Source organism: Cajanus cajan, chromosome 1, assembly GCF_000230855.2.
Source record: "Cajanus cajan strain Asha chromosome 1, NIPB_CcT2T_4, whole genome shotgun sequence".
NCBI lineage: Eukaryota > Viridiplantae > Streptophyta > Magnoliopsida > Fabales > Fabaceae > Cajanus > Cajanus cajan.
The window spans coordinates 40,506,725-40,532,258 of record NC_138517.1 but is presented as its reverse complement, the minus strand read 5'-3'; the positions used below and the strand labels follow the sequence as shown (position 1 = coordinate 40,532,258).

The window sequence follows — 25,534 nt, the reverse complement described above, 5'->3', positions numbered from 1 at the left end:
TTGTGTATCTTGAGAACCCACATTAGTTAAAGGACAAATTTTCCCCTTTGACAATCAAATCGCCTAATTTAAATTGGAATTGTGTTAGAGTTTGTTTAGGGAAAATCCATTTGGTTAACTTTAAGTTTATCATGAGACACAAATATCAAACTAAATCATTTTATTTTATTAGCAACTTAATTGGAAATATTTTAAAATATGAAATCTTTTACCAAAATTTTATTTGAATTTCAATAAATAAGATTTTGAAATAATTAAATATTATATTAATTTTATATTAGTCATCATGACTCTTTTCTTTTTCTAATTTGAAATTACTAAAAAAATAATAACAAAACGAATTAGTATTTCATTAGAAATATTAAACTAATTAAAAATTTATTATTTTTAAATTTGTGCGATATATGTTTATAAAATATTATAAATAATACTTGGAATTTTTTAGAACTACATCAACATAGTATCACCTCATCATGTTTCAATGTAACAATAATGTCATGTCAACATAATATATCATGTCAATAGTAGTGCCACATAAATAGAATAGTAGAGGGACAAAAAATTGGAAAAAAAAAACAAGGATAAAAAAAAACTAAATTTACAAGGATAAAGTATGAAAACATTACATGGACTAAAAGAAGAAAAAAAAGTGTTAAAATCCTTAAATATAATATGCATAAATTTAATTCAAATAAATATAATTTAAAAGTTAAATAACAAAAACTATTTTCTTATAATTACTTTTTTATTTCTTTTCATTTTCCCTTGTTTAACACTATTAGATCACTTGCATATTACATAAATAATCAAAACTCTCTAATTTTTTACATATCGTTCCTTTCTTCAACATGAAAAATAGTTCCTAGGAAAAAAATACACACTCTTTGTTTTTATAGTGGTTACCATTAGTCTATCTAAGTTGTAATCTCTTTGGGCATTGCCTTAATTGTGACATAAAGGGTAATGGTTTGGTCTCACATTGATTTGATAACATTAAAATTAGTCCACAATAATACAATCATAAATAAGTTCATCTATCAATAACAATAAAAATAAGTACAAAGTACAATCATAAATAAATTTTAATAAGCTATCAACCCCAAATAAAATAATCTATATGTTAATAGGAAATAGTCAAAAAAATATATATAGGTAACTTAATGAGTCAACTCAATACGTCAATTCAACTCAAAATTCAACTCAACTTATCTTTTAAGTTGTTGGGTTGGTGGAATATAAGAGTTTGATTGTGTGAATTGGAGGGTTGAAAAGTACAATCCTACCTACCTAACTTATTTTGATGAGTTATATGGATCAACTCGTTAGATTCGATCCATTATGACACCCTATACAAAATTAACTTTTATTGTAACATGAGAATTGCTCAAGTTTTATTAAAAAGTTATATATTTTGTTGATGTAGAACTAAATCATCACTCTTGATTTTGCAATTAAGGTAATTCCTAAAGAGGTTGCAACTAAGATAGGCTAGGGATAACCACTATTAAGGCATGGAGTGTGTATTTTTTTCCTAAGGTATGTTTATGTTTAAAAAAAAAAGAAAAGAAAGGAATGGTGTGTGATGAATGAGAGTTTGGAGAATTTATGCAATATCCAAGTGACCTCATAGTATTGATCAACAAGGAAAAAATAAAAAGACAAAAAACAATGTAATTATTAAAAATAATTTTTATTTAATTTATAATAATTTAAATTAAATCTATAATCATATTTAAGATTTATATACATTGTTGATTTTCCTTTAGTCCATGCATTTTTTTTTAATTTTTAATTCTTATAAAAAAAATTTCATTTTTCATCTCCATATATAATTTTTTTTTCATATTTGATCTCTTCTTTAATATGACATTTTATCCTGATATGACACAAATGACATGACATTGATAATGTGATATTATGCTAATTTGAGATGTAATGACATTATCATGATGTCATCTTTTATTAACGTAACATATGATAACATCATAAAATCAATATTTTTTAATCAAATTTTGGCAATAAATATGAAAAATAAATATTTTATAGAGATGATTTCTATAAAAAAATGAAAACAATTATAAAGACAAAAGATAAAATAGCCTTAAATTACATGTATAAAAATCATGTATAAGCTAATATTAAAATAAAAACTAATTAATCATATGAGAGTAAAATGTAAATAAAAAAATTACCTTAGACTTAAATTTCATCAAACACAATCGTGATTGGATAGTGAGTTCTATGGGAGAAATAAGAAAGAAAAAAGTTGAGTAGAAGGGGCAGTCAAAGATGGTGGAAAACGGTCAAATGCAAGGGGAGAGTGCAGAGAAAGAGGGATTGGGATTCGGCAAGAAGGTCACGTTCACATCACTTGTGTCCTTACATTTCCATCAATGGAAAAACGAATCACTGCTCAAATTTCTTATCTTCATCATCATTTCGTTGTGGCTTTCCCAAAACAAAGAAACATAGAAAACCAAAAGGCCTCCTCTCTCATAATCAATGACGAATTCGATCGTAACGGTTAAAGGACATGAAATCTGAGTTTCATCACTGATAACGATAATCATTTTCTGTGCAGACCCTCTCTCACTTTTAATCCGCATGCCATCTTCAACTTTCTAAAGCATTTCCAGAGGTTTTTTTAGCTGCATATATTTTCTTTCATCATAATCAAAGTTGTATCTCAATGCATTTGTATAATTATCAACAAAAAAAAAATACATTAAAGATATCCTTGATCCATAATTTTGATGCATATGGAGATTATTATTTGCAGAAACATAAATCGAACTCCCTGACAATATATTTAACAACTCAATTATTTATAAACCGTGTTAGTACTTTATTAGTTGTATTTAATCAGATTTATAATTCTATTTTAACAAATATAATCTTTTTTGAGGATTCTTTTTCCCTACTTATACTAGACACGGTTAATTAACACTAATTTTAAATACCTAGTGTCGTTTGTGGCTTGAAAAGATGAAATAAAGGTATTAAATAAAGTTTTAAATCCAATAGTAGAGTTTTTTTTAAAAAAAAATTTATGTAATGGCAGCAACAAAATTTTAATCTACAATTTGTATAAACTAATCAACTGTCATTGCGTGCCAAACTTAGCATGACCCAAAACTATCATCATCAGTATCATATATCTAGAATTTAAGAAATGATTGCTACAAAGTCAGAATATTTCAATAGTAGCTAGAGAAGGAAAAGACATTTCAACAAATATAAAGAAAAAAACAACAAATATAAAGAAAAAAGCTATATATATATATATATATATATATTAAAGGAAAAATTACATAAAACAATATTGTCACAAGAGTACTTATTCCATTCAATGATAAATAATAATATTTTGTTTTGAGAAAAGTAAATTCCCACTAAAAAAATGTTATTGAAAGATAATATTGTGTACCTGTAATTTCCTATTTCTTAAAATCATTATTATTATTATTATTATTATTATTATTATTATTATTATTATTATTATTATTATTATTATTATTATTATTATTATTATTATTATTGTTATTGTTGTTGTTATACACAATTCATTAATTAATGAATAGTTTAGTTAATACAATCACAATATATGGGTGTGTATGACGAAATATAATGTACGTTGGTGTTAAAAAAAAATATAATATACGTTTCTTGCATACCTGTAAGGCTGCACTAACAGTTTCCTGCATTGCATACATTGTTCACTTGAAAAGAAAATGGTAATAAAATGCCTTATCAAAAAAACAGAATGGTAAAATTGCTAGAAACAAAGTTATTAATTTAATGTCTATTTGGACATATATATGTTAAAACTAAGACATTTATATATTTGTCACCGTGATCAATAAAGCAGCAGTGCATATTTATAATAGTAGTAATTGAACTTGTAATTTCAATTTTAAGAGTAATTTTACCCGAAAAAATATTTATAGTTAGAGTAAAATATACTTATAAATGTTTTAATTTCATGCCTATTTTAATTTATTTTATTTCTGAATTTAGGCAATTTAACATGCGATGACCATGACTCCATGAGGTCATTCTGCAGTCTTCCCTCAGCAAACCACAGAAAAGAGAACAAATAGAAGATGCCCAATTTTGACGAACATTTTTCTTTTAAAATCCTCATGGCATGCAATGCATGCATTATATACAATAAACTAATGATTCAGTTATTCAAAGTTAAATATCTAATTAATACATATATTTTTTTAATATATATATATATACATTAAAAAAAACATTTTACTTATTTAAAAATTTTATTCAAAAAATATTTTTCAATAAAGTAATGCACCCATGTCATTGATGAATTAATGTGATCATATATATTATCCCCAAAAGTCCTCATGCTTGCCAATTATATAGTACGGACATATGACGTGTCTTCACTTTAATTTCTGTGAAACCTCAGAACAATTTGCATGCATATCGTTGATACCATCTCACTTTATGGCATTTTCTGGCATAACTCGCCTTCACGCCGGTGATTCTGAAACAACCATTGGACTATAACTTTTTTTCTTTTGCAAGTTTAATTTTCATATTCCCAAAAGTAAAACACTATTTTTGATTTTTAATGATTGATGATGTTTAGTCTGGTTACCATCAAGTTTGTATGTTTTCAGTTTCTTTAAATAAAATAATAGAAAAAAAACTCATGCTGCTATGTTTATCTCCAATAAAAAAAGAATGGCAAGAAGAACTTTGTAAATATAAAAACGAGTGGATTGAATCAAAATAGTGGAAATTATATATATAACAACATATTGTTATCTTAATTACCATTTGTCACTTGTAAACATACCTAAAACTATTCAGAATGATCCCACAAAGCACGTAAATTTGTATAATAGTTCCTATTTACCTATTAATTTCTTGACTAGATCCCATATATAACATAACCTATTCGTGTTAAAATCCCAATAAACAAAGAAGGAGAGTTCAGAGCCATAGAGCCCCAGCTTCTTTGAGGAGAGGCACCAGAGTGCCGTTTATGTGGCTGGCCATTAGGGTTTGCACCCCACCGAGAAACTTGCCGCCGACAAAGACGGCGGGGACAGGCTGGTGTGTCCCGGAAAACTGGTAAAGGACTGACCGGATGCCGGAACCATCGGCCTGTTCGTCGAGCTCCACGACGGTGGGGCCGACGCCGAGGCTGAAGAGGAGGCGCTTGGCCACGGTGGACATGCAGCAGTCGCTCATGCTAAACACCACCACGGCGTTGCATGACACCAGGTGGTGCACCATCTCATAGGGCCTCATCATGTGAAGCCCTAACGACAACGATGACGATGATGATGACGGTTGTGGTAGTGATAATGGTGGTTGTGGTGTTGGCTCTACTTGTGTGGCAGACTTCATCACTTGCATCTTGGTATGTTGCTAGAGTAGGCTTTAGAAGTATGAAGAAATATGAATAGAAGAAATGGAAACGATGGTGGTTCTTATATAGAGTTTGAGATAGGTGAGGATTAAGGTGTGATATTATGTGTGGGAATGTTGGGACACATGAAATAATGTTACACGATATTGCATGGAGGTTTGTGTAGCGTGGTAGCACGAGTCAAAGTTGGCGGATATATGAGAGTGAGTCCAAAGGCACAAAATGAGTGAGTTTCATGCAAAAGTACGAATCGAAAGAAGAAAAAGCAAAGGGGGGGTCATCAATTGTGAATGGGGATTGGTGTTTGGTTGCTCTATGCCTCGATGAGAGAGAGAATGTGTATGGCGTCACAATCGACCCCAAATATGAAGAGGTGAAAAGGAATGAGAGATGTAGAAAGAGAGAAGAAGAAGATGATGAGTTGTAGAAACCGTAGAAGAGGAGAGGGTCACGCGTTTTTGGAAGGAGAAAGAGAAAGCAAATGAGAATTCAGAGTAGACTGACACGGTACATACATGCTACTCATGCAGGATGAGTAGTATAACTCATAAGCAAAGCAAAAGCTGGTAAACATGCATACTACATATATATATATATATATATATATATATATATATATATATATATATATATATATATATATATATATATATATATATATATATATATGGTACTAAAGTTGCAACTCCTGTCTCCAGCAATTCTTCCTTGGGCTGTTAAGGGTTTTATTTGAGAAAATTAAACTCCTAAATATATATGCCCCAATCTTATGAAAAATTGAATAAACTTATGTGACATTGATTTAATGGCTTCAATTAATTTTTCATTCAGTCCCACCTTTATCAACTAATCACTTCAAATAGTTTGTTCTGAATTTTTTTGTTTATTATAACAATGACATTTTGAATATGATAACACATAATTAATTAAATACATTCGCCCCACACACATATATATTTTTTTTGTAATTAACAGAATGATAGTATATATTGGTCACCAAATACTTTTATTTATATTATATATATAAAAAAATATCATGTTTTAGTTTTAAATTTTCTTAAGACATTTTTCTTTATTTTATTTTATTTTATATTTGTTTTAAATTTTGTTTATTTTATTTACAGTAACATACAAAAAGTGTTGTTATATATATGTTGATATAAATCTATTTGATATATAACTATACATAATTTTAATGTCGATTTTGAATGAGATTAATAACATATATATATATATATATATATATATATATTATATGTTATTATAATCTATACTTACACTTTTGTAATTAACAATAAATTAACATATATTATTTTTAGTGATAATATGTGTCATTATATAATAAAAGTAAGTTTTAATAACAAATATTATATCATTATAAATATATCATTGACAATTTTTTTTATAGTGTTAGTAATTTATATTATCTTCTCTAATAACATATAACAATCACAATTAAATAATTATTTCCTTTCATTGAATAAAATCACCACCATTATTTTTTTAATAACTTTTATTATTTTTATTTTTTAAATAAATATGTAGAGACACATAATATTTCTTTTTCTCTTCTATATTGATTGTATATTTTTTTGTCTCTACATTTTGAGATTATTATATTTTTTATAATTATTTTCATTCATTATTATGTAATATTGTTTATACGCTCTAATTATTTTTCTTTCTTATGCTATAATACGTGTATTAAATTGAGTCCATTTTTTTATATTTAACTTTTTATTTGTACCTGTCTGAGGGTACACTCGTAATCTTCTAGTAACTAAAGGGCCGATCGAGAGTTTCAGGTAGATACTTCAGAGGGGGGAGGTACCTGCAAAAGGCACTCTGACGCTCAAGTCAGGACAAGCACGATTCTCTAGGGTAATAATGAACAGTGACATACCTCATTTCGTGTGACTTATTTATAGTACCTGTCATGGGCTTGAGCATGGTGAGCCTTCTCTAACACTTACCAAATTAGGTAATACGATGCTAATCAGCTGGTTATGCTTTAATTACGTGTTGTCCCTTGTTAACCATGATTATCGTTATAACTATTCTGTTGGTCCTTGGCCGAGCCGATAGGGGCGGCCGAGAAGACCTTTCGGCCTATGGCCGAGCCGATAAGAGAACGGGCGTTCTCTGAGTTCTCGGCCCCTTACCGAGCCAAGGTGGTGTCTGAGCTGCGTCAATCTATGATAGGACATAACGTGCCAGACAATGTGGCCGATCCACGTGGCTGATAGGATCCTTCCGGTACACAAGCCCCCTAGCCTTAAGGAGTGAAACGACGTAAAGGGTAGAAATGACTTTGCAGTTATGACGGTTGGGTTTGAGTGTGGAATTGTAACCGTCGGGACTTATTTGTGGGAATTTGAAGTGTTGTAACCGTTGGGTTGGTAACCGTTGGGCAATAATGACGGGGATTGGAAAGGTTGTGGCTCGTGGATCGTTGGATCAATTTGATCCAACGGTTCCCAAGGGGTGTGACGGTTCATGTGCGTTTCCAAAAAATGCTATAAATAGGCATGGTGGGGACCAATATTGATGTGTTTACTTGTTATAGCTTGCATTTTCTCCGAGCCGACGTAGAGACCACGCTTGAGCGCTTGTTGCCAACCGAGACCGACTTCGCGAAAAGGTACGTTTCAATGGTTGATTTTGAGATAGATGTAGATGATAGGGTTTCTCAGGTCGACTCTACTAGGGATACCGGGACGGGTTCAGCCGGCACGGGTTCACGTGGGTCGACGGAGCAACAGGGTGTGTCGGCGTCGGCATCAAACGGCTCGGCCAGTGTGGAAATGATCAAGGGGTTTGAGCACTCACGAAGTGTGGAGGAGGCTTCTTCTCTCAAAATGAGTGAAGGTCGACCGACTACTCGAAAGGTTGGTTTGGCCTCTCGCCGCTTCGGCCCTGTAGAAGTCTCTGGTTATAGATGGGTGCATGGAGAGGTAGGCAGCATGTTTTCGCATTATAATGATAAGAGTTCGATTGCGTTGTTGTTCGATGTCGAGAACTTTGTTACGCTTCCGGAGGATGAGGTGCCGTCCGGTTTCTTTTTCGAATCATGCCGAAATGACGACTCATGGGAGTCAGATTTTGTCTTTCTTGGCCGAGAGAAGTGTAAATACAATTTCTTCTTTGTATATGACTACCTGTTTAGGGATTTGGGGGTTACTCTCCTTTTTGACAAGTTTTTTGTCGGGGTGCTTCGGTTACTGAACGTGGCGTCGACGCAACTCCATCCAAATAGTTGGGCCGCGATGCAAGGGTTTCGGCAGCTATGTATAGCACTTGGCATTGAGCCGACGACGAACCTCTTCTTGTACCATTACGCCTCTCGGCCGACGAGGAAAGCTAAGTGGTTGTCTCTGTTTCGTGGGGCTAACTGCTTGCTCCAACCATTCACTACATCCTACAAAAGATTTAAAGTAGGATTTTTTAAGGTTATGATTCGGCTTGCTAACGGCAACAAATATTTCTTTGATGCCGAAGGGAGACCGTTATTCCCATTGTATTGGACTCGGGCGCCGAGGAAAACGGGTCAAATGATGCTGGGACAAATGAGATCGGCGCATAAGTGGACTTTTTTCTACGAGTTTCAAGCTCGTTCCCTGGCCTTGGTTCAAAGCATTATGATGCAGCCGAGTGCCGAGGCCAAGAGCCTACGCCGACAGCTGGCTGAGTCGGAAAAGTCCATGCAGGAAGCCTTGGCTGCCCTGTCCGAGGCACAAGGACACGACAAAAATTGCGAAGCTGAGCTGGACCGTCAAGGTCGTCTGAACAATGACCTTGCTTTGAAGGTGCAACAACTAGAGAACTCTCTAAAGGCCGAGTCTGAGAAGTCGGCCAAGCTGGCTGGGGATCTAGAGGCCGAGAAGAAGGCTTTCGGCGCCTATAGAGAGAGGGCTAGAAGCAAGGTTCTCTCTCAGCACGAAGCTGGCTTTGCTCAAGCGGCGCGTCAGGCCCAGCACTTCGGAAGTCTCCCGTCGGACTTTCAGTTCAATATGTCGATGGACTTCTATCGGGGGGAAATACGTCAACTTGACGCAAATTCCTCTGAATGAGCAGCCGGATGCCGAAGCACCAGCTCGTCGCCCGGCCGAGCCGACCGGTGGTGTGGAAACGGTGGTCGAGGAAGAAGCTTCCGAGGAAGAGGCGCCGGTGCAGGGGGAGACCGAGGCGTAGTCTTGTTTTCTTTTAACTTTTTTGAATGTGTATGCATGGGCCGATAGAGCCTTAATGATTTTGTACTTTCCGAGCCGATAGTGCCCATTTTAATGCAAGTTTCTTATTTCTGTCGAATGTATTGTGTACTCTGATAATATTAACATAGTGAACTAAGTCACGCCGAGTGGATTTTCAGAAGTTAGGTTGATAACACGTCGCATCCTTAGCCGAGAGACATCTCGGAAGGGGAGACGATGATTGAGATAAGTCACGTCCTTGACCGGGAGACATCTTGGGAGGGAAGACTTAATAATTGAAGTAAAAGTCACATCCTTGGCCGAGAGATGTCTCGGGAGGGAATACTTGTATAAATTGAAGTCACATCCTTGGCCGAGAGACATCTCGGGAGGGAAGACTTGTATAAATTGAAGTCACATCCTTGGCCGAGAGACATCTCGGGAGGGAAGACTTAAAAAATTTTGCAGAAATGTAAAACGAGTCATAGATAGTTGAACTGTATTATCATTGATGAATGGATGCCTCGTTAAAAACCTTGCCGGCCAAAAACCTCTTTTTACAATTTTTTAAGAGGAAAAAAGACCGGTTCAAGGAAAAGAGTGCATCGTAAGACATTTACACATGTACATGAGTTAAATTCTAACTGTAATAGGTCTTCAGATGGGTAGAATTCCATGTCCGAGGGATGACCTTGCCAGATAACTCTTCTAATTTGTACGTGTCGTTATTGAGAGCGTGTCAGACCCGGAATGGGCCGTCCCAATTTGCTGCCAACTTTCCTTCAATCGGGTTGTACCGTGCCGAACCAGTTGCCCTCCAAACGAGATCACCTTCTTGGAAGTTCCTCGGCTTCAACTTGGAGTTAACTCGCCGAGTCATTCTCTGTTTACACACCTCGACTACGATTTGTTCTTTCTCTCGGACTTCATCTAAGACGTCCAACTCAGCTCAGATTGTGCCATCGTTAGACTCTTCGTGGAAGTGCTTCCGTCAGAATGAAGGTTCGCCCACTTCAACCAGTATCATAGCATCCATGCCGTATGCCAATTAGAACGGAGTCTCTCTTGTGCTTGATTGGGGCATGCATCTGTATGCCCAGAGAACTTCGGGGAGCTCTTCGGCCCAGGCTCCTTTGGCCGTGCCGAGCCGTTTCTTCAACTCGGTTAGGACAACATTGTTAGCGGCTTCGGCCTGACCATTGGACTGTGGGTGTTCGACAGACGTGAACCGGTGTCAGATGCCGAGGTTTTCGAGGAAGTTGTTGAATTTCTTATCTGTAAATTGAAGTCCATTGTCGGAGATGATTGCGTATGGGATGCCGAACCGAGTGATGATATTTTTCCATACGAATTTCTGGACATTGGCGGCCGTTATAGTTGCAAGCGGTTCGGCTTCTATCCACTTGGTAAAATAGTCCATAGCTACTACCAAGAATTTGCATTGGCCTTTGGCGAGTGGGAATGGGCCGAGAATGTCGATACCCCATAGAGCAAACGGCCAAGGGGCACTGACTGCGTGAAGCTGCTCGGCCAAGGCATGTATTAGGTTTCCGTGTTGTTGGCATTGCTTGCATTTCTTCACATACTCGGCACAATCGGTTTTCAGGGTCGGCCAATAATAGCTGGCCCTCAACACTTTAGCAGCTAGTGTTCTTCCACCTGAGTGGGATCCGCATATTCCCTTGTGAATTTCTCGTATGACGTAGTCGGCTTGCTACTGGTCGATGCATTTCAACAAGGGTGTGGAGAACCCTCGTCGGTATAACTCTCCGGCCACCACTGAGTAGCGTGCCGCTTGGGTTCGGATCTTCTTAGCTTCGATCGGATCGGCCAGTTCTGAGCCGTTAATAATGAAATTCCAGATATGGGTCATCCATGTTTGTGGCACTTCATCTACCGGCATACATACTTGTGCAACGCTTGGGGTGGGCAACTCCAAGTGTATTGTTGATCGAAGCTGTCCCGGTTTGCAACTACTTGCTAGCCTCGCTAACTGGTCGACTCTCTCATTATTCTCGCGCGGGATGTGCCTAACTTGTATCTCTTCGAACTGGTTGCTCATTCCCCGGAAAAGGTGGTAGTACTTGAGCAGATTAGGATCTTTCACTTGAAAGTTATTGTTTACTTGCTCGGTGACAACCTTCGAATCGGTCCAACATGTGACTTTTCTAGCCCCCATTTCAGCTGCCAAGTGCATTCCGGCCAATAAAGCTTTCTACTCGGCTTGGTTATTGGATGCTCAGAAGCCGAAACGCAGTGATTGTTCCAAGGTGATGCCAAACGGGCTTTCCAAGATGATGTCGGCACCGCTACCTTGGCCGTTGGAGGAGCCATCTACCCGCATTGTCCAAGTGTTGTCTTCAAAGTGGACGAGTGGTGATAATTCGTTGATGAAGTCAGCTAGGCTTTGTGCTTTGATGGCCCCCCGAGGTTCAAAACGGATGTCAAACTCGGATAGCTCGATTGACCATGCCATCATTCGGTCGGCTAGTTCTGGTTTTTGCAGCACTTTGGCGATCGGGCAATCAGTTCGAACCACCACTGTGTGACTCTAGAAGTACTGTCGAAGGCGGCTAGCCGCGTATATAAGTCCATGCGCTACCTTTTCCAATAGTTGGTATCGACGTTCGGCATCTTGAAGCACTCGGCTGATGAAGTACACGGGTTGCTATTGGCCGTCTTGTTCTTGTATCATGCCAGCGCTTATGGCCTCGCCCGAAACTGCCAAGTACAGTATTACTTCTCGGTCGGGGGTCGGCTTGGTCAGCACAGGTGGGGTACCGAGCCGTTTCTTAAATAGCTGAAAAGCTATTTCGCACTCCTCTGTCCATTGAAACCGATTTGCTTTTTTCAAGAGGCCAAGTATCAGCTTGGAGGTCTCGGCCATACATGGTAGGAAACGTGATAACGCTGTTAGTCGGCCCGCTAACTTTTGGACCTCTTTCAGGTTTGATGGGCTTCTCATGTCAATAATGGCTTGACACTTGTCTAGGTTAGCCTCGATGCCCCAGCTTGATAGCATGAAACCCAGGAACTTGTCGCCCGAGACGCCAAACACACATTTATCCGGATTAAGTCTCATCTGATGCTTCCAAAGTGCATGGAAAACTTCGGCCAGGTCGACTACATGAGAAAGTGTGTCGGCCGATTTGACCATGTCATCTACATAAACTTCCATATTCTTCCCAATCTGGCCGCCGAAGATCTTGTCCATGAGCCGTTGATATGTTGCCCCGACATTCTTCAGGCTGAAAGGCATCACTTGGTAACAGTAGTTGGCGAATTCCGTGACGAACGCCGTTTTGTCTTCGTCTCAGGGGTGCATACGGATTTGATTATAACCCGAGTACGCATCGAGAAAGGTCAAGAACTTATGGCCGGCCACGCCATCAACCAATCGGCCTATGTTCGGCAATGGGTAGGCATCCTTGGGGCATGCCTTGTTCAAGTCTATGTAATCGGTGCACATTCGCCACTTGCCGTTTGACTTTTTGACCATGACAACGTTGGCCAACCAGGTTGTGTACTGGATTTCTCGAATGAAACCCGCTTCCAAGAGCTTGGATACCTCTGCTTCAACTGCCTTTTTCCTTTCTTCTCCCGTCTTTCTTTTTCGTTGGGCGACCGGTTTCGCCTCTCGGCACACTGAGAGTTTGTGGCACAAAAAGTTGGGGTCGATACCTGGCATATCGGCCGGCCGCCACCCGAAGAGGTCTTTGTTTTTCCTAACGACTTGTCCGATTTCGTGCTTTTCCGTTTCGGACAGGTTAGAGCCCAGGTAGGTCACGTGTAGGTCGGTTGGCCCAATAACAATTGGTTGTCGGTCTTCAATCGGCTCGACCCTCTCGTCCTGCTCTATTCGAGGGTCGAGGTCCACAATCGTTTCAAGCTTTTGCGCTACCGTGTGTACACGTTTCACTCCAAAATGTACCTGTCTGAGGTACACTCGTAATCTTCTAGTAACTGGAGGGCCGAACGAGAGCTTCGGGTAGATACTTCAGAGGGGGGAGGTACCTGCAAAAGGCACTCCGACGCTCAAGTTAGGACAAGCATGATTCTCTAGGGTAATAATGAACAATGACATACCTCATTTCGTGTGACTTATTTATAGTACCTGTCATGGGCCTGAGCATGGTGGGCCTTCTCCGACACTTACCAAATTAGGTAATACGATGCTAATCGGCTGGTTATGCTTTAATTATGTGTTGTCCCTTGTTAACCATGATTATCGTTATAACTATTCTGTTGGTCCTTGGCCGAGCTGATAGGGGCAGCCGAGAAGACCTTTCGGCCTATGGTCGAGCCGATAAGAGAACGAGCGTTCTCTGAGTTCTTGGCCCCTTACCGAGCCGAGGTGGTGTTTGAGCTGCATCAATGTATGATAGGACATGACGTGCCGGACCACGTGGCCGATCCACGTGGCCGATAGGATCCTTCCGGTACATTATTTATGTAAAATATATAGAGGCTGAAAATACTTTGACCTTAATAGTCAAAATAAAATAATAAAGATGTCAGTAACATTTAACTTGGTTCGAGAAAATCACTAGTGGAAAAAATACTTTTAAAATCGGTCATTTTTTTACTTTTAAAATCGATTCTCTGACCGATTTTAAAAGAGCCGATTTTAAAAAGTGGGACTTTTAACATCGGTCGCTGACCGATGTTAAAAGTGGGACTTTTAAAATCGGTCAACAGTGACCGATGTTAAAAGTGAGACTTTTAAAATCGGTCAACGGTGACCGATGTTAAAAGTGAGACTTTTAAAATGAAATTTAACTTTATAAAACAAGTTAAATTAAGAAATTTGCAAAAATAAAATAAAATTGAGGTGCACCATTATACAAGCTAAATTTAATTTCTTTCTTAATAATTTTATATTCCTTTTGCTGCTACTTGTTAAAATGTTTATTTAAAATAATGAGTAAATATGAATATAAGGGGCTTAAACAATTAATTACTATCACTTGAGTTTTGTTTCCATTTTACTGATTACAGCTATAGACAAAGCAATCCATGCAGCTCTTTAATATAGAGATGCCAACTCAAAGCTGTGATAGGATGTTACAGAAAATAAATGCCAAAAACTTATTTTACATTCAATGTAGAGATGCCAATTCCAATAGCTCTTTGTATTTATATGATACGTAAGATTTCACCTTCATAGTGGGTTTCCTATCTCCTGGAGACATACACTTCACCCCAATCACAGTAGCCAAACCTGCACACACCACACAATTTTTTTTCTTAATCCTGTGTCAAGAATAATCTTCACAATAAAAGCTAACTTCATAAAAAAAAATAAAAAATAAAAAAATAAAAAAAGAACTTTGAGTTACTATTACCCTTTAACCAAAAGTTATCAATACAGAATAATAGTTGTTACAAGAGACAAGTAATGAACAACCTAGTCTAGTCAACAGTGGTTGTGAAGTGTGAATGATTAGGCTAAATATCCAAATTCAGCAAGTGATAGAGCATTATACTTTTACTTACTTTCGTGTACGCGACCATAAACCGGTCTTTCTCCTTTCTAGTACTCCAATGGCCTTGTCCTCATCCTGGTGCTTCTCCTTAATCCAGACGTCCATGGTGTACCAGCAGCTGGGAACAAAGAAATATTATTTCACAACAAGAGGGATTCTTGGAAATAAATGGATGAGATAAATCACAAATAGAAACCTGCAAGGCTCTGCCTTTTCGAAGGCTTTTTATCCTTCGAAACTCTCTGGGAACGTGATTTAACTCTCTTTTGTCCATTAACAGGCACCATAGAATGGTCAGCCTTTTCCTATATCAGAAGAATGGAGATAGAGATTAGTTAGACTTATAGTATGATGACAGGGCTTATAGCCCTATACAAAGTTATTTTTGTAAAATATCAGTTCAGAAACCAATTGTTATGACATGAGTAGTTTAAATATTTTAGAGATGTAGAAAAAAGAAATGGGCAAATCTAGGAATTTGAAAAATGGCTAAAAGTTTAGTTCAGAACGGCCCAGAACGGGCCGTACTGCAAGAAGAACGGGCCGTTCTAGGACCGTTTCAGACTCAAAATTCGCCCAGCAACAACAAAATAAGAGACGTGAGAAGAGAATGTTACCTTGATGATGTATTCTTCCAACAAAATGAGAAGCTGCACACTTTAGATGAGAGCCCGAGAGAGTAAAGAGAAGAATATATGAATTATTGAAGCCAAAGAGTAGAGAATGGAGCTAGGGGAAGAATGGGAGTAGAGATAGAAATTTAAGTCTCTGATGTTACTTTTAAAATCGGTTGTTCAATAACCGATTTTAAAAGTGATACTTTTAAAATCGGCTATTCAATAGTCGATTTTAAAAGTAGACTTTTAAAGTCGGCTGTTCAAGAGCCGATGTTAAAACTAGACTTTTAAAATCGGCTTTTAAGAGCCGATTTTAAAAGTAGCGTCAGAGACTTTTAAAATCGGTCATAACGTAGCCGATTTTAAAAGTAATGCCATTATTTACAAAATTGCCACCGCGTCACTTTTAAAATCGGACTACCTTATGACCGATTTTAAAACCCTAATTTTAAAAGTCATTTTTGTACTAGTGAATCTTTCTTTTCTTTTTCTTTTTAAACTTATATATTCTTATAGGTTTTTAATTTATGTTCAAAAGTTTCAAGCCCAACTCAATCTTTTATTATAAAAGTACTCCGGAAGAGTCAATAAATAACGAGGGCAAAACCATCCGACAAAAAGTTAAAAATATGATATTGGAGTCAAACCATAGTTAGCTATAACATTTCCATTTGGTTTGCTTTATGATAAATATGCGAGAATGATACATTTATTATAAAATGGACAAGGTAAGTTGCATTGATCTGTTTAACCATGACAAAACATGGATGAGTATTCTTACACCCTTTCAAAATTATAGTGTTAAAGTTGTCCCTATGTGTTTCCACAGCTGCATGCCAACCTTCTAAAAACACCAATTTGTTATAAGATGTTGAATACTCCATATACTTCTCCAAGTGCATCTGGGATTGTGACCCAACATAGCCGACATGTAGTTGCTATTGGGGTAGTATCTTGCTTTGTAGATACACTCTATCAAGGTTCCTTGGCTTGCTTCTCAAGCATGGCTAGGTTGAATGCTGGGAGAGGCTCCTGAAACCAAGCCCACCAAACTCCTTCTTAATAGCTGGCATAACCCACCTGAGCCAGTTGATTCCCTTTACTTGATTGGTTTTGGACCCCCACCATAATGAATTTAAGATTTTTTTTTCCAACTCTTCTATTAGCGAATAGGGTAGCAGAAAAATGTTCATTACAAATGATGGAATGGCTGCAAAACAACTTTGACCACCACTTCTTTGCCATGACAGGGCCCTACTACTTCAATACTGAATTTTGTTCCGTACACAGTTTTTCACAAAACCAAACACCATTTTTTTTTCTTTTTTTTTTTCCATCAACCAGAGAAACGAGACCCAAACTTGAACCCAGGATCTCATTTGTCTGTGTTAAACTGACCTTTGTTTTAAATAAATGCACTTAGAGATAATGGATTTTAGCCTATTCACGAGTGCTTTAGGTAGAATTTTATATATGACATACGGGTTAGCAACGGCTTCGATATCCGTTGTTGAGGTAACCATATTCCCATCAGTATCATACATGGCATGAATATGATTACCTTATCCGCTTTTCCTCTTTGGTTACCGGTCTCATGAAAGAAACGAGTATTCTCATCTCCATCCCTCAGCCATAATTGTTTGACGCGTTGGAAATTTATGAAACCTTCCACCCTGAGCATCTCCTTTACCTCAAGAACTTAGCATCTCTTTCTTAATGCCCTCCACTTGACTCTAGGCTTCCTAACGCTTCTTCCTCCCCTATTTATTTAAATGTTGATTGCATCTCTAGATTCTTTCATCAATACCCAGTATCTCGCGAGTCCCTCAGCCCTCTTCAACCACCCGTGGTAACTTCGGTTCCTTCATCTACGATTTTTTGAATCCAAACTTTGAAGTTTTAGCCACAAAATTTTCAAGAGGACAATCATGTAATTTTGAGAGTCATTCTTGAGACTGGAATTGTTACGGCCTTGAAGTCTAGAAAGCCTATCCTTTTTCATTGGTCTATATCAAATCGTCTCCAATCAGGATAACATTTTCATGTGTTTCAACTCTGAAAATATGTTCATGATCCTTCGCATGTGATAGATCAAGTTGAACCATCTTGAGATTAGAGATATTTGTTGATTGAGATGTTATCAGTGAAAGTCGATGATAGAATGGTTAAATAGTTCAGAGGCAATAACATTTCTTTGGTCAATGTTGTTTGGAGAGGAGTTGTTTATGAGAGTATAAATCGAGAGTTAAAAGGCAAAATGAAGGAGACATATATCCATAGTTGTTCGCAATAAATAAATTCGAGGACAAATTTCCTTTTAAAGAGTGAGAGTTGTAGCATCTCATTTTTCACAAATAAAAAGAATTATATTTTTTTTACTTAATTAATTAAATTAATTGTGTTAGTGATTGATAAAGTATATTTGATATTTTTTTATGTGCATTTCATTGGACTTGTTTGATATTTATAAATGTCTTACATTGATGAATTGGTTGATAATTGTTTTAGTGAATCATATTAGTTTTAATTATAAATTCTAGTTAATTTTTGTAATTTTTTCTTCACTTTGACATAGTGTCTTGCAAAGGTCATATCTTGAGCTCTTGAACTCGGAATTGAACTTTCTTAGTGTCCTTGGAAAGTTAAGACAAACCTCTACAAGTTTGAGCCAATCCAAACATTTGAGTCAGGTTTAAAAATGTCCATAAGTTTCTTCCTCTGCACTTTGTATTAAGTTTTCTTTAGGAAATTATTTAAGAAGTAGCTTAGTCTTGTTGTTAGGTGATTAGTGAGTTGAGCTTGTAATTAATTTGATTAGGTCCACAAATTTAGTCTATTAATAGGTACTAAGAGACTTACTTATTACACTTTTACATCATTTTTCAGATTTAGAGTTTCTTGTTGTGCAAGTTTCTTTGAATTCTTTCTCTTTCTCTTTCTCTCTCTCTAAAATCTCTCCAAAAATTAATTACAACATCTTGATGGAGATGCATGGCTAATCCACTTAATCAATTCAAGATTCCATAATGCTTGTAAACTTTGACTTTTGATTTAATTTTATCATAAAAATTTTTCACCTCGTGTTCTTCTTTTTTCTAGATCCAATTTTCATTTTTCATGATTATGAATTGTGTTTCTTTTAGATCTAGATCTAAATTGAAGTGTGTTTTACCGTTGTTGAATTTCATGAAAATTGTAAAATCGTGATTGTGTCTTGTGTTTTTATGAAATTCTACTAATCTAGATCTACATTTTTAATCACATTCTTATTGATTTGAGGAGATTGGATTCAAATTACATTTTGAACTATGACAATTTTGTCACAAGGATTAAAATCTTAAATTGATGTTTTTTCGATTAGAATCTTCTTAAATCAATATCAAAATTATTTTCCTTCTTAATTTTGTAGCAATTATTGTAGCCTCTATTGAAAAGTCCCATGTCTAAAAATTGCGTAATAAATTCAGATTCTATTGATTTTGTGTCTTCGAGAAGAATAACCTATGTTGTTCCCTATATTAAAAATATAAGACGAAACCTAGTAAATTTTTTTATAGTGATTTAGCAATGTTAGTTGTGATATAATAACAATGTTTTATTAAATAAAATAAAAATAAAAAAGGTTGTAGGAAGAACAGAGGAGGTTTTGGTTGGACTATTGAGTTCAACCTGAAAGCTTTGTAAAAACAAAAAGTAAGGGGTAAGTCATTTTTCACACGCCTATTTTGAACCCTAAGAGTACCTATAAAGGAGAACCTAGAGGAAGCCACCATAGATAATGCAGAGTAACAACTAAGACTATGGAAAACGTGTTGTGATGTGGAATCATCACTCGAGGTAAAGGGGTAGTGAGAATATCGAATCTGTGGGCACATATGAGGGGTAAAGGTAGTGAAGCGATCCCTAAGCCTCTTAGGTTATTGATGTAAATTTTCGTAAATGGGTATGAGTATGGTTGGTGATCGATTACTATTTTATTTCTATAAATTTGTATATTGAATTCTAATTAAATTGATATGTTGATGAATTGATGTGTTTTGAGGGTTAAGGTTGTAGGCATGAATTTGGGGGTTTTGACTCGGTTGGATGAATTTGAATGATTTGATGATGTTTTGTTGTCATATGAGCATCAATTAAATTTTTGACCGATTAAATTGTAAAAAGATACAAGTTGATATGTGTGGATGAGTTTGGAAGAACTTAGATTACAAAGCTTGCGATTCTGCAAAGTGCAAAATTTGCAGCAACACTAGGTGTGATGAGTGTAGTTTTCTATGTTGGGTGCAGAAATTATCACGTCGAATTCAAGGATGCTAGATAGATCTCTATGCTAGGAAAAAAGATGTCTTACATGGCACCACTTTGATGTCGTTTTGGAGACGAATTGATTCTAGGCATGACCAAGATCACACCTGGTGGTTTTTTTATAAAGCGTTGCTTAACTCCCCCCAATGTTGGGTGTGAGCCATCCACACCAGGCACAATTTGGGTAGACGGGTCCCTAACCTATCCATGCCAGGCATGAATTTTGTAGAGAGATCCCTAATCTCTCCACATTAGGCACAAGTTTTGTGGTATTGGCCACCACAACATTTTCAATTCAATCGTGTTTCTTAAGGATAATTTAGTAGTGAAAGAACTTGTAAAGAGTGATTAATGCTTGGATTAAAAATGAGAGAATAAAGAATTTAGTAAGTGTGATAAACCAACTAAAGAAAGAAAGATATGAGGAAAAATTATAAGTGTGAACTCAAGTATGATGTGTTGCGAATAAATGATGATGATAATATTATGATGATAATGCATAATGTAGTGATGCATGATGATGTTATTATGATAAATGATGATGATGCATGACAAATAGGACGTATAGTGATGTTGATAAGTATATAAATCCTAGTTACGGTTGACAATGATGAGATCCAAGCAAGACTTGGTATATTGTGAAAAAGTCTAGACTCAACAGTCTAACAAAGTCACCAAGTGGTCATTGCATTTGTTGTGTTGTGGCATTATTATGTGTAGAGTCCATGTATTCATACTTTTTTTGCAAGTTAATATGAATTTAGGTAGGGGAGTCTACCTTGACCTTAAGGGTGTTATGGTGGGAGCCTTTAACAAGGTGTGAGGTAATAATGGTTGACTGTAACGCTTCAACTGGATCTTAGTAGGCATTCCCTAGTTTAGAGTGGATTGAGAGGGTCACCAATGTGTGGTGATCCAGTCCATGGCTTTTAGGCCGCCTTGAGTTGGTGATGTTGAGGACATTGGTACCACATATATGTAGAGTTAAGCAGATTCATTTACACAAGTCTTTATATTAAAATTGTGATTGGTTGAATTATATGAATGATTGTTATCGATAGCGAATAATGTAGAGTGATTAATGTTATTAAGATTAGTATTACCTTGATGTCAGATATGAATATAAACGTATGTATGAAAGCTTAATTATAATATTCGTTGTTAGGTTAAAATACAATCTTAAATCCCTTAAGCTATAAGTTTTAATGATAGCAAGCTCAGCCTTTGACAAGGTTGAGCATCTAATTATGCTAAAGAAAAGATCCTAAGCTTGGAAGCAATGAAGGTTAGTACCTTCTTGAAAGGGTTGCACTTATAACTTTTAATGAAGAAGACTACCCATATTGGAAGGACAAGATGGAGATGTTCATCCAGTTCACCCAATATCATCCTTGGAAGATCATCGCATGAGGTGATGTTGCATTTACCAAGGTAGAGAATGAGTACTTGCATATGATTACAATAACCTACAACTCAACACCAAAGCAAGATACATTTGGCTTACTTTTTGTCAAGAACATAGTACAGTAAATTCTATAGTTGCAAAACCACTAAAGAAATGTAGGAAGCCATCAAGGTAACTCATGAGGACGCTAAAGACATTAGGACCAGATGAGTTGCTACTCTTTAAAGACATTATGAGTTATTTTCTATGAAGGAAAATGAAATCATTGATGAGATGTTTGGAATATTTCAAACTATTCTCAATGGGATAAAATTATTGGGAATTGAGTTTTCTAAAGCCCAGAACAATCTTAAAATCTTGGATAGTATTCCAAAAGGAACCTAAGGCCACCTCCATATCGAAAGCCATCATCTCAAAATTCTTACACAGGATGAACTTTTAGGAGCCTTGAGATTTCATGAATTCCATAGGAACAATAGGGATCATCTAAAAGTAAATGGTTCTATTGCTCTAAGGACTAGTTAAACCAAAAAGAAGAAGGATAAGGACAAAGCTCTAAAGGTTGAGTGTCAGCACAATAGCTTAGATGAAAGTTTTAACAACTCCACATATGATAAGATATCTTATGTCCAAAAAGTTTAGGAACATGCTCAAGAAGAAAGGAAGACTAAGGAGCTTTCATAAAAAAGATAGGTTCAAGAAACTTGTTTAAAAAAGACAATAAAAAGGTCATCTTTTATAAGTGCAAAAAGCCTGGACATATGATGGCTGAATTTCCTACACTTAGAATGCGATGGATCAACAAAAATAAGACCAGGAAGAGTATATTGACCACCTAGGAAGATCTGGATAGTAGTAGTGACAATAGTTCTGACAATAAAAAGGCCAACATTTGTCTTATGGAAAACATAAAGCTACAAGATTATAGGTAAACTTTGACTTTGACTTATGTCATTTTGATAGTTTTGATGAAAAAAGATGTCCTATGAAATTCTCCTAGCAAACTCTCACATGATCACTTTTGAGTACAAGAAATTTAAAGAAAAATGATACAAACAAAAAACGAAAAACTCAAGAATGATTTATTAGACATTATGAGAGAAATCCAAACTCTCAAACATAAGATCATAAACAATGAACCACTTAAGGTTATAGCATTGCAAGCTAAAAACATACAACTCAAGAAGGATTTTGCTAAGTTTATTGATGGATATTTCAAAATGAATATACTTCTAAAACATAGATTACCATTTGACAAAAGTGATCTTGGATTTGATGGAACAAAGTCCAAGACATCATACTCCTGACCTAAGACTATCCTCTATAACATCTGTTGAAAGAGTAACCATGCCCCTAGCAGATGGAAAAACAAACAAAAATAGATAAGTAAATATAAGGTGAAGGATACTAACAAAAAAGGACCCAAAAAGATTTGGGTACCAAAATCTCAAATAATCTCTATTGCAAATATCCTTGGTGGGAAAAATGAGGGATTTACATTGATATCTTAATAGTGGTTGCTCACGACACATGACCGAAGAAAGGTCTATATTCTCAGACCTCCAACCACATGAGGGAATAGTCTCTTTAAAGGAAAGGAAAAATTAGAGGTATAAGTAAGATCGGTAAGAATTCTATACCTTCTATTAACAATGTGTTGTATGTTGAAGGATTAAAGTATAATATACTTAGCATAAGTCAATTATGTGACAATAGATATATTGTATCTTTTAACAAAGATTTATGCATAGTTAAACAAAATGATGAATCTGTGCTTTATACTACCTATAAAAATAATATTTTTTGAGATTAATCTAGAAAGTTTGGTGAAATAGAATGTAACATGTTTAGTTTCTAGAGAAGATGAGAAATGAATTTGACACAAAAACCTTAGGCACATAAAGTTGAAACATATCTATAACTTAAACAAGAAAGGTTTAGTAAGAGGATTGACTAAGATTTCTTGGAAAACTCATATTCATTGTAACATATGGATTTGTTTCATCCAAACAAAACTCTAAGTCTAGAAGGTAAAAAATATGGATTTATCATTATATAGATGACTATTCTAGATATACATGGTTACACATGCTAGCTCACAAACATGAGCCTTTCAAGGTTTTTGAAATATTTTGTAAAAGAATTCAAAATGAAAAAGTATTTTGCATTATTTCCATTATAAGTGATCATCAAACTAAATTTGAAAATTCATAATTCAAATTGTTTTGCAAAAAGAATGGAATTTTTCATAACTTTTCTTCATAGAGAACACCTTAACAAAATGGGATTATTGAAAAAAATAACCAAACTTTATAAGAATTGGCCAAAACATTTATTTGCAAAAGCTCTTTGCCAAAACACTTTTGGGAAGAAGAAATGAACATTGTATGTTATATCCAAAATAAAATATTAATAAGGCAACCATTAAAAAATACTCCTTATGAATTGTGGAGGGAAAAGACCCAAAATATTATATTTCCATCCATTTGGATGTGAATGCTATGTCCTCAATACTAAGGATCAACTTGAAAAGTTTGATTTTAAAATGTACAAGGCCATCTTTCTTGGATATTCATATACTTCAAAAGCATACAAATATTTTAACTCTAGAACCTCTATAGTAGAAGAATCAATCAGCGTTAAATTGAACAATGCTCTAATGACTAATTGGAAACTATCAAATCTAGAAGAGAAATTTACAGATTGAACTTGAAAAGATAAATGGGACAGACGAAAAAGAGAAGATGATTTTTGAGACTGAAAGTCAGAAAAATTAGTCAAACAAAACATCTAGATCCCATAAAGATTAAAGTTCACAAACTATTATCCATAAGATCAAATTTTTGGAGATAGGACTAAAGGAGTTAGAACAAGATTTGCCTTCAAAGACAATGATTCTTATGCTCTAGTGTCAAATATATAGCCAAAGAAAATAGACAAAGCTCTCAAGGACAACAATTGGATTCTAGCTATGGAAGAAAAACTTCATCAATATGGAAGAAATGATGTTTGGATACTTGTTCCAAAGCCTAAACAATAAAGTATTATAAGAACTAGATAGGTCTTTAGAAACAAGCTAGATGAACAAGGTAAAGTGATAAGAAATATAGCTAAATTGGTAGCTCAAGGCTACAATTAACAAGAAGGTATATACTTTACTAAAACCTTTGCACTTGTCGCTAGACTTGAAGCTATTAGGATTATGTTAGCTTTTGAAGCTCATAAAGACATCAAACTTTTTCAAATGGATATAAAAAGTGATTTTTTAAATGGTATCATTGAAGAGGAAGTCTATATAAAACAACCTCCTGATTTTGAAAATCCTATTTTCAAAGATCACGTCTTTAAACTCAAAAGGCTCTTTATGGTTTGAAATAAGTCCTTAGAGCTTGGTGTGAAATACTAAGCAACTTTCTAACTAATAATGGCTTTATGAGAGACAAGTTTGACACAACCCTCTTTAGAAAACAATATGGCATAAACTTTATAGTAGTACAAATCTATGTTGATGATATTATATTTGGTGCTACTAATGAATCTCTATGTGAGGATTTTTCTAAGCATATGCAGCTAGAGTTTGAGATGAGCACGACGAGTAAACTTAAGTTCATTTTAGGACTAGTACTTAAGTAAATAGATGAAGGCATATTCATTCATCAATAAAACTATACAAAGGAACTTCTCACGAAGTTTAAGATGAATAACTACGAATCTATGCTTACACATATGCATCTTTCTATAGAATTGTTAAATAGTGAATCAGGTCAAGTAGTAAATCAGACGATCTACAGAGATATGATTAGTTCACTCCTATATCTTACTATTAGTAAACTCGACATCATGTACAATGTATGTTTATGTGCATGATTTCAATTTAATCCTAGAGAGTCTCATCTTGAAGCTGTAAAGAAAATCTTCATATATCTTATAGGTACTACTAACTTAAGTTTATTTTATAAGAAAAATAATGATTTTAGGTTAATAAAATATTGTGATGCTGGCTATGCTGGTGGAAAAGTTGAAAGGAAAAACACAAATGAAGAATGTCAATTTCTAGACCGTTGTCTTATATCTTGGGCAAAAAAAGTAAAACTTCATTGTCTCTCTAAGATAGAAGCAAAATGAATCTC

At 35.5% G+C, this 25,534-nt stretch overlaps 2 protein-coding genes across 2 annotated transcripts; both read right to left on the bottom strand.

Annotated features, from left to right (window-relative positions):
• Nucleotides 1-4,241: 4,241 nt before the first annotated feature.
• On the bottom strand, nt 4,242-5,853 carry LOC109791761 (monothiol glutaredoxin-S10). The gene has a single exon (XM_083067700.1). It carries the CDS (start codon nt 5,386-5,388, stop codon nt 4,960-4,962), a length of 429 nt encoding a protein of 142 aa, XP_082923826.1. The 5' UTR covers nt 5,389-5,853; the 3' UTR covers nt 4,242-4,959.
• Nucleotides 5,854-11,305: 5,452 nt separating this feature from the next.
• On the bottom strand, nt 11,306-11,788 carry LOC145954530 (uncharacterized). Its single transcript, XM_083068946.1, has one exon. The coding sequence runs from the start codon at nt 11,786-11,788 to the stop codon at nt 11,306-11,308; it is 483 nt and encodes a 160-aa protein (XP_082925072.1).
• Between the last annotated feature and the right edge of the window lie 13,746 nt (nt 11,789-25,534).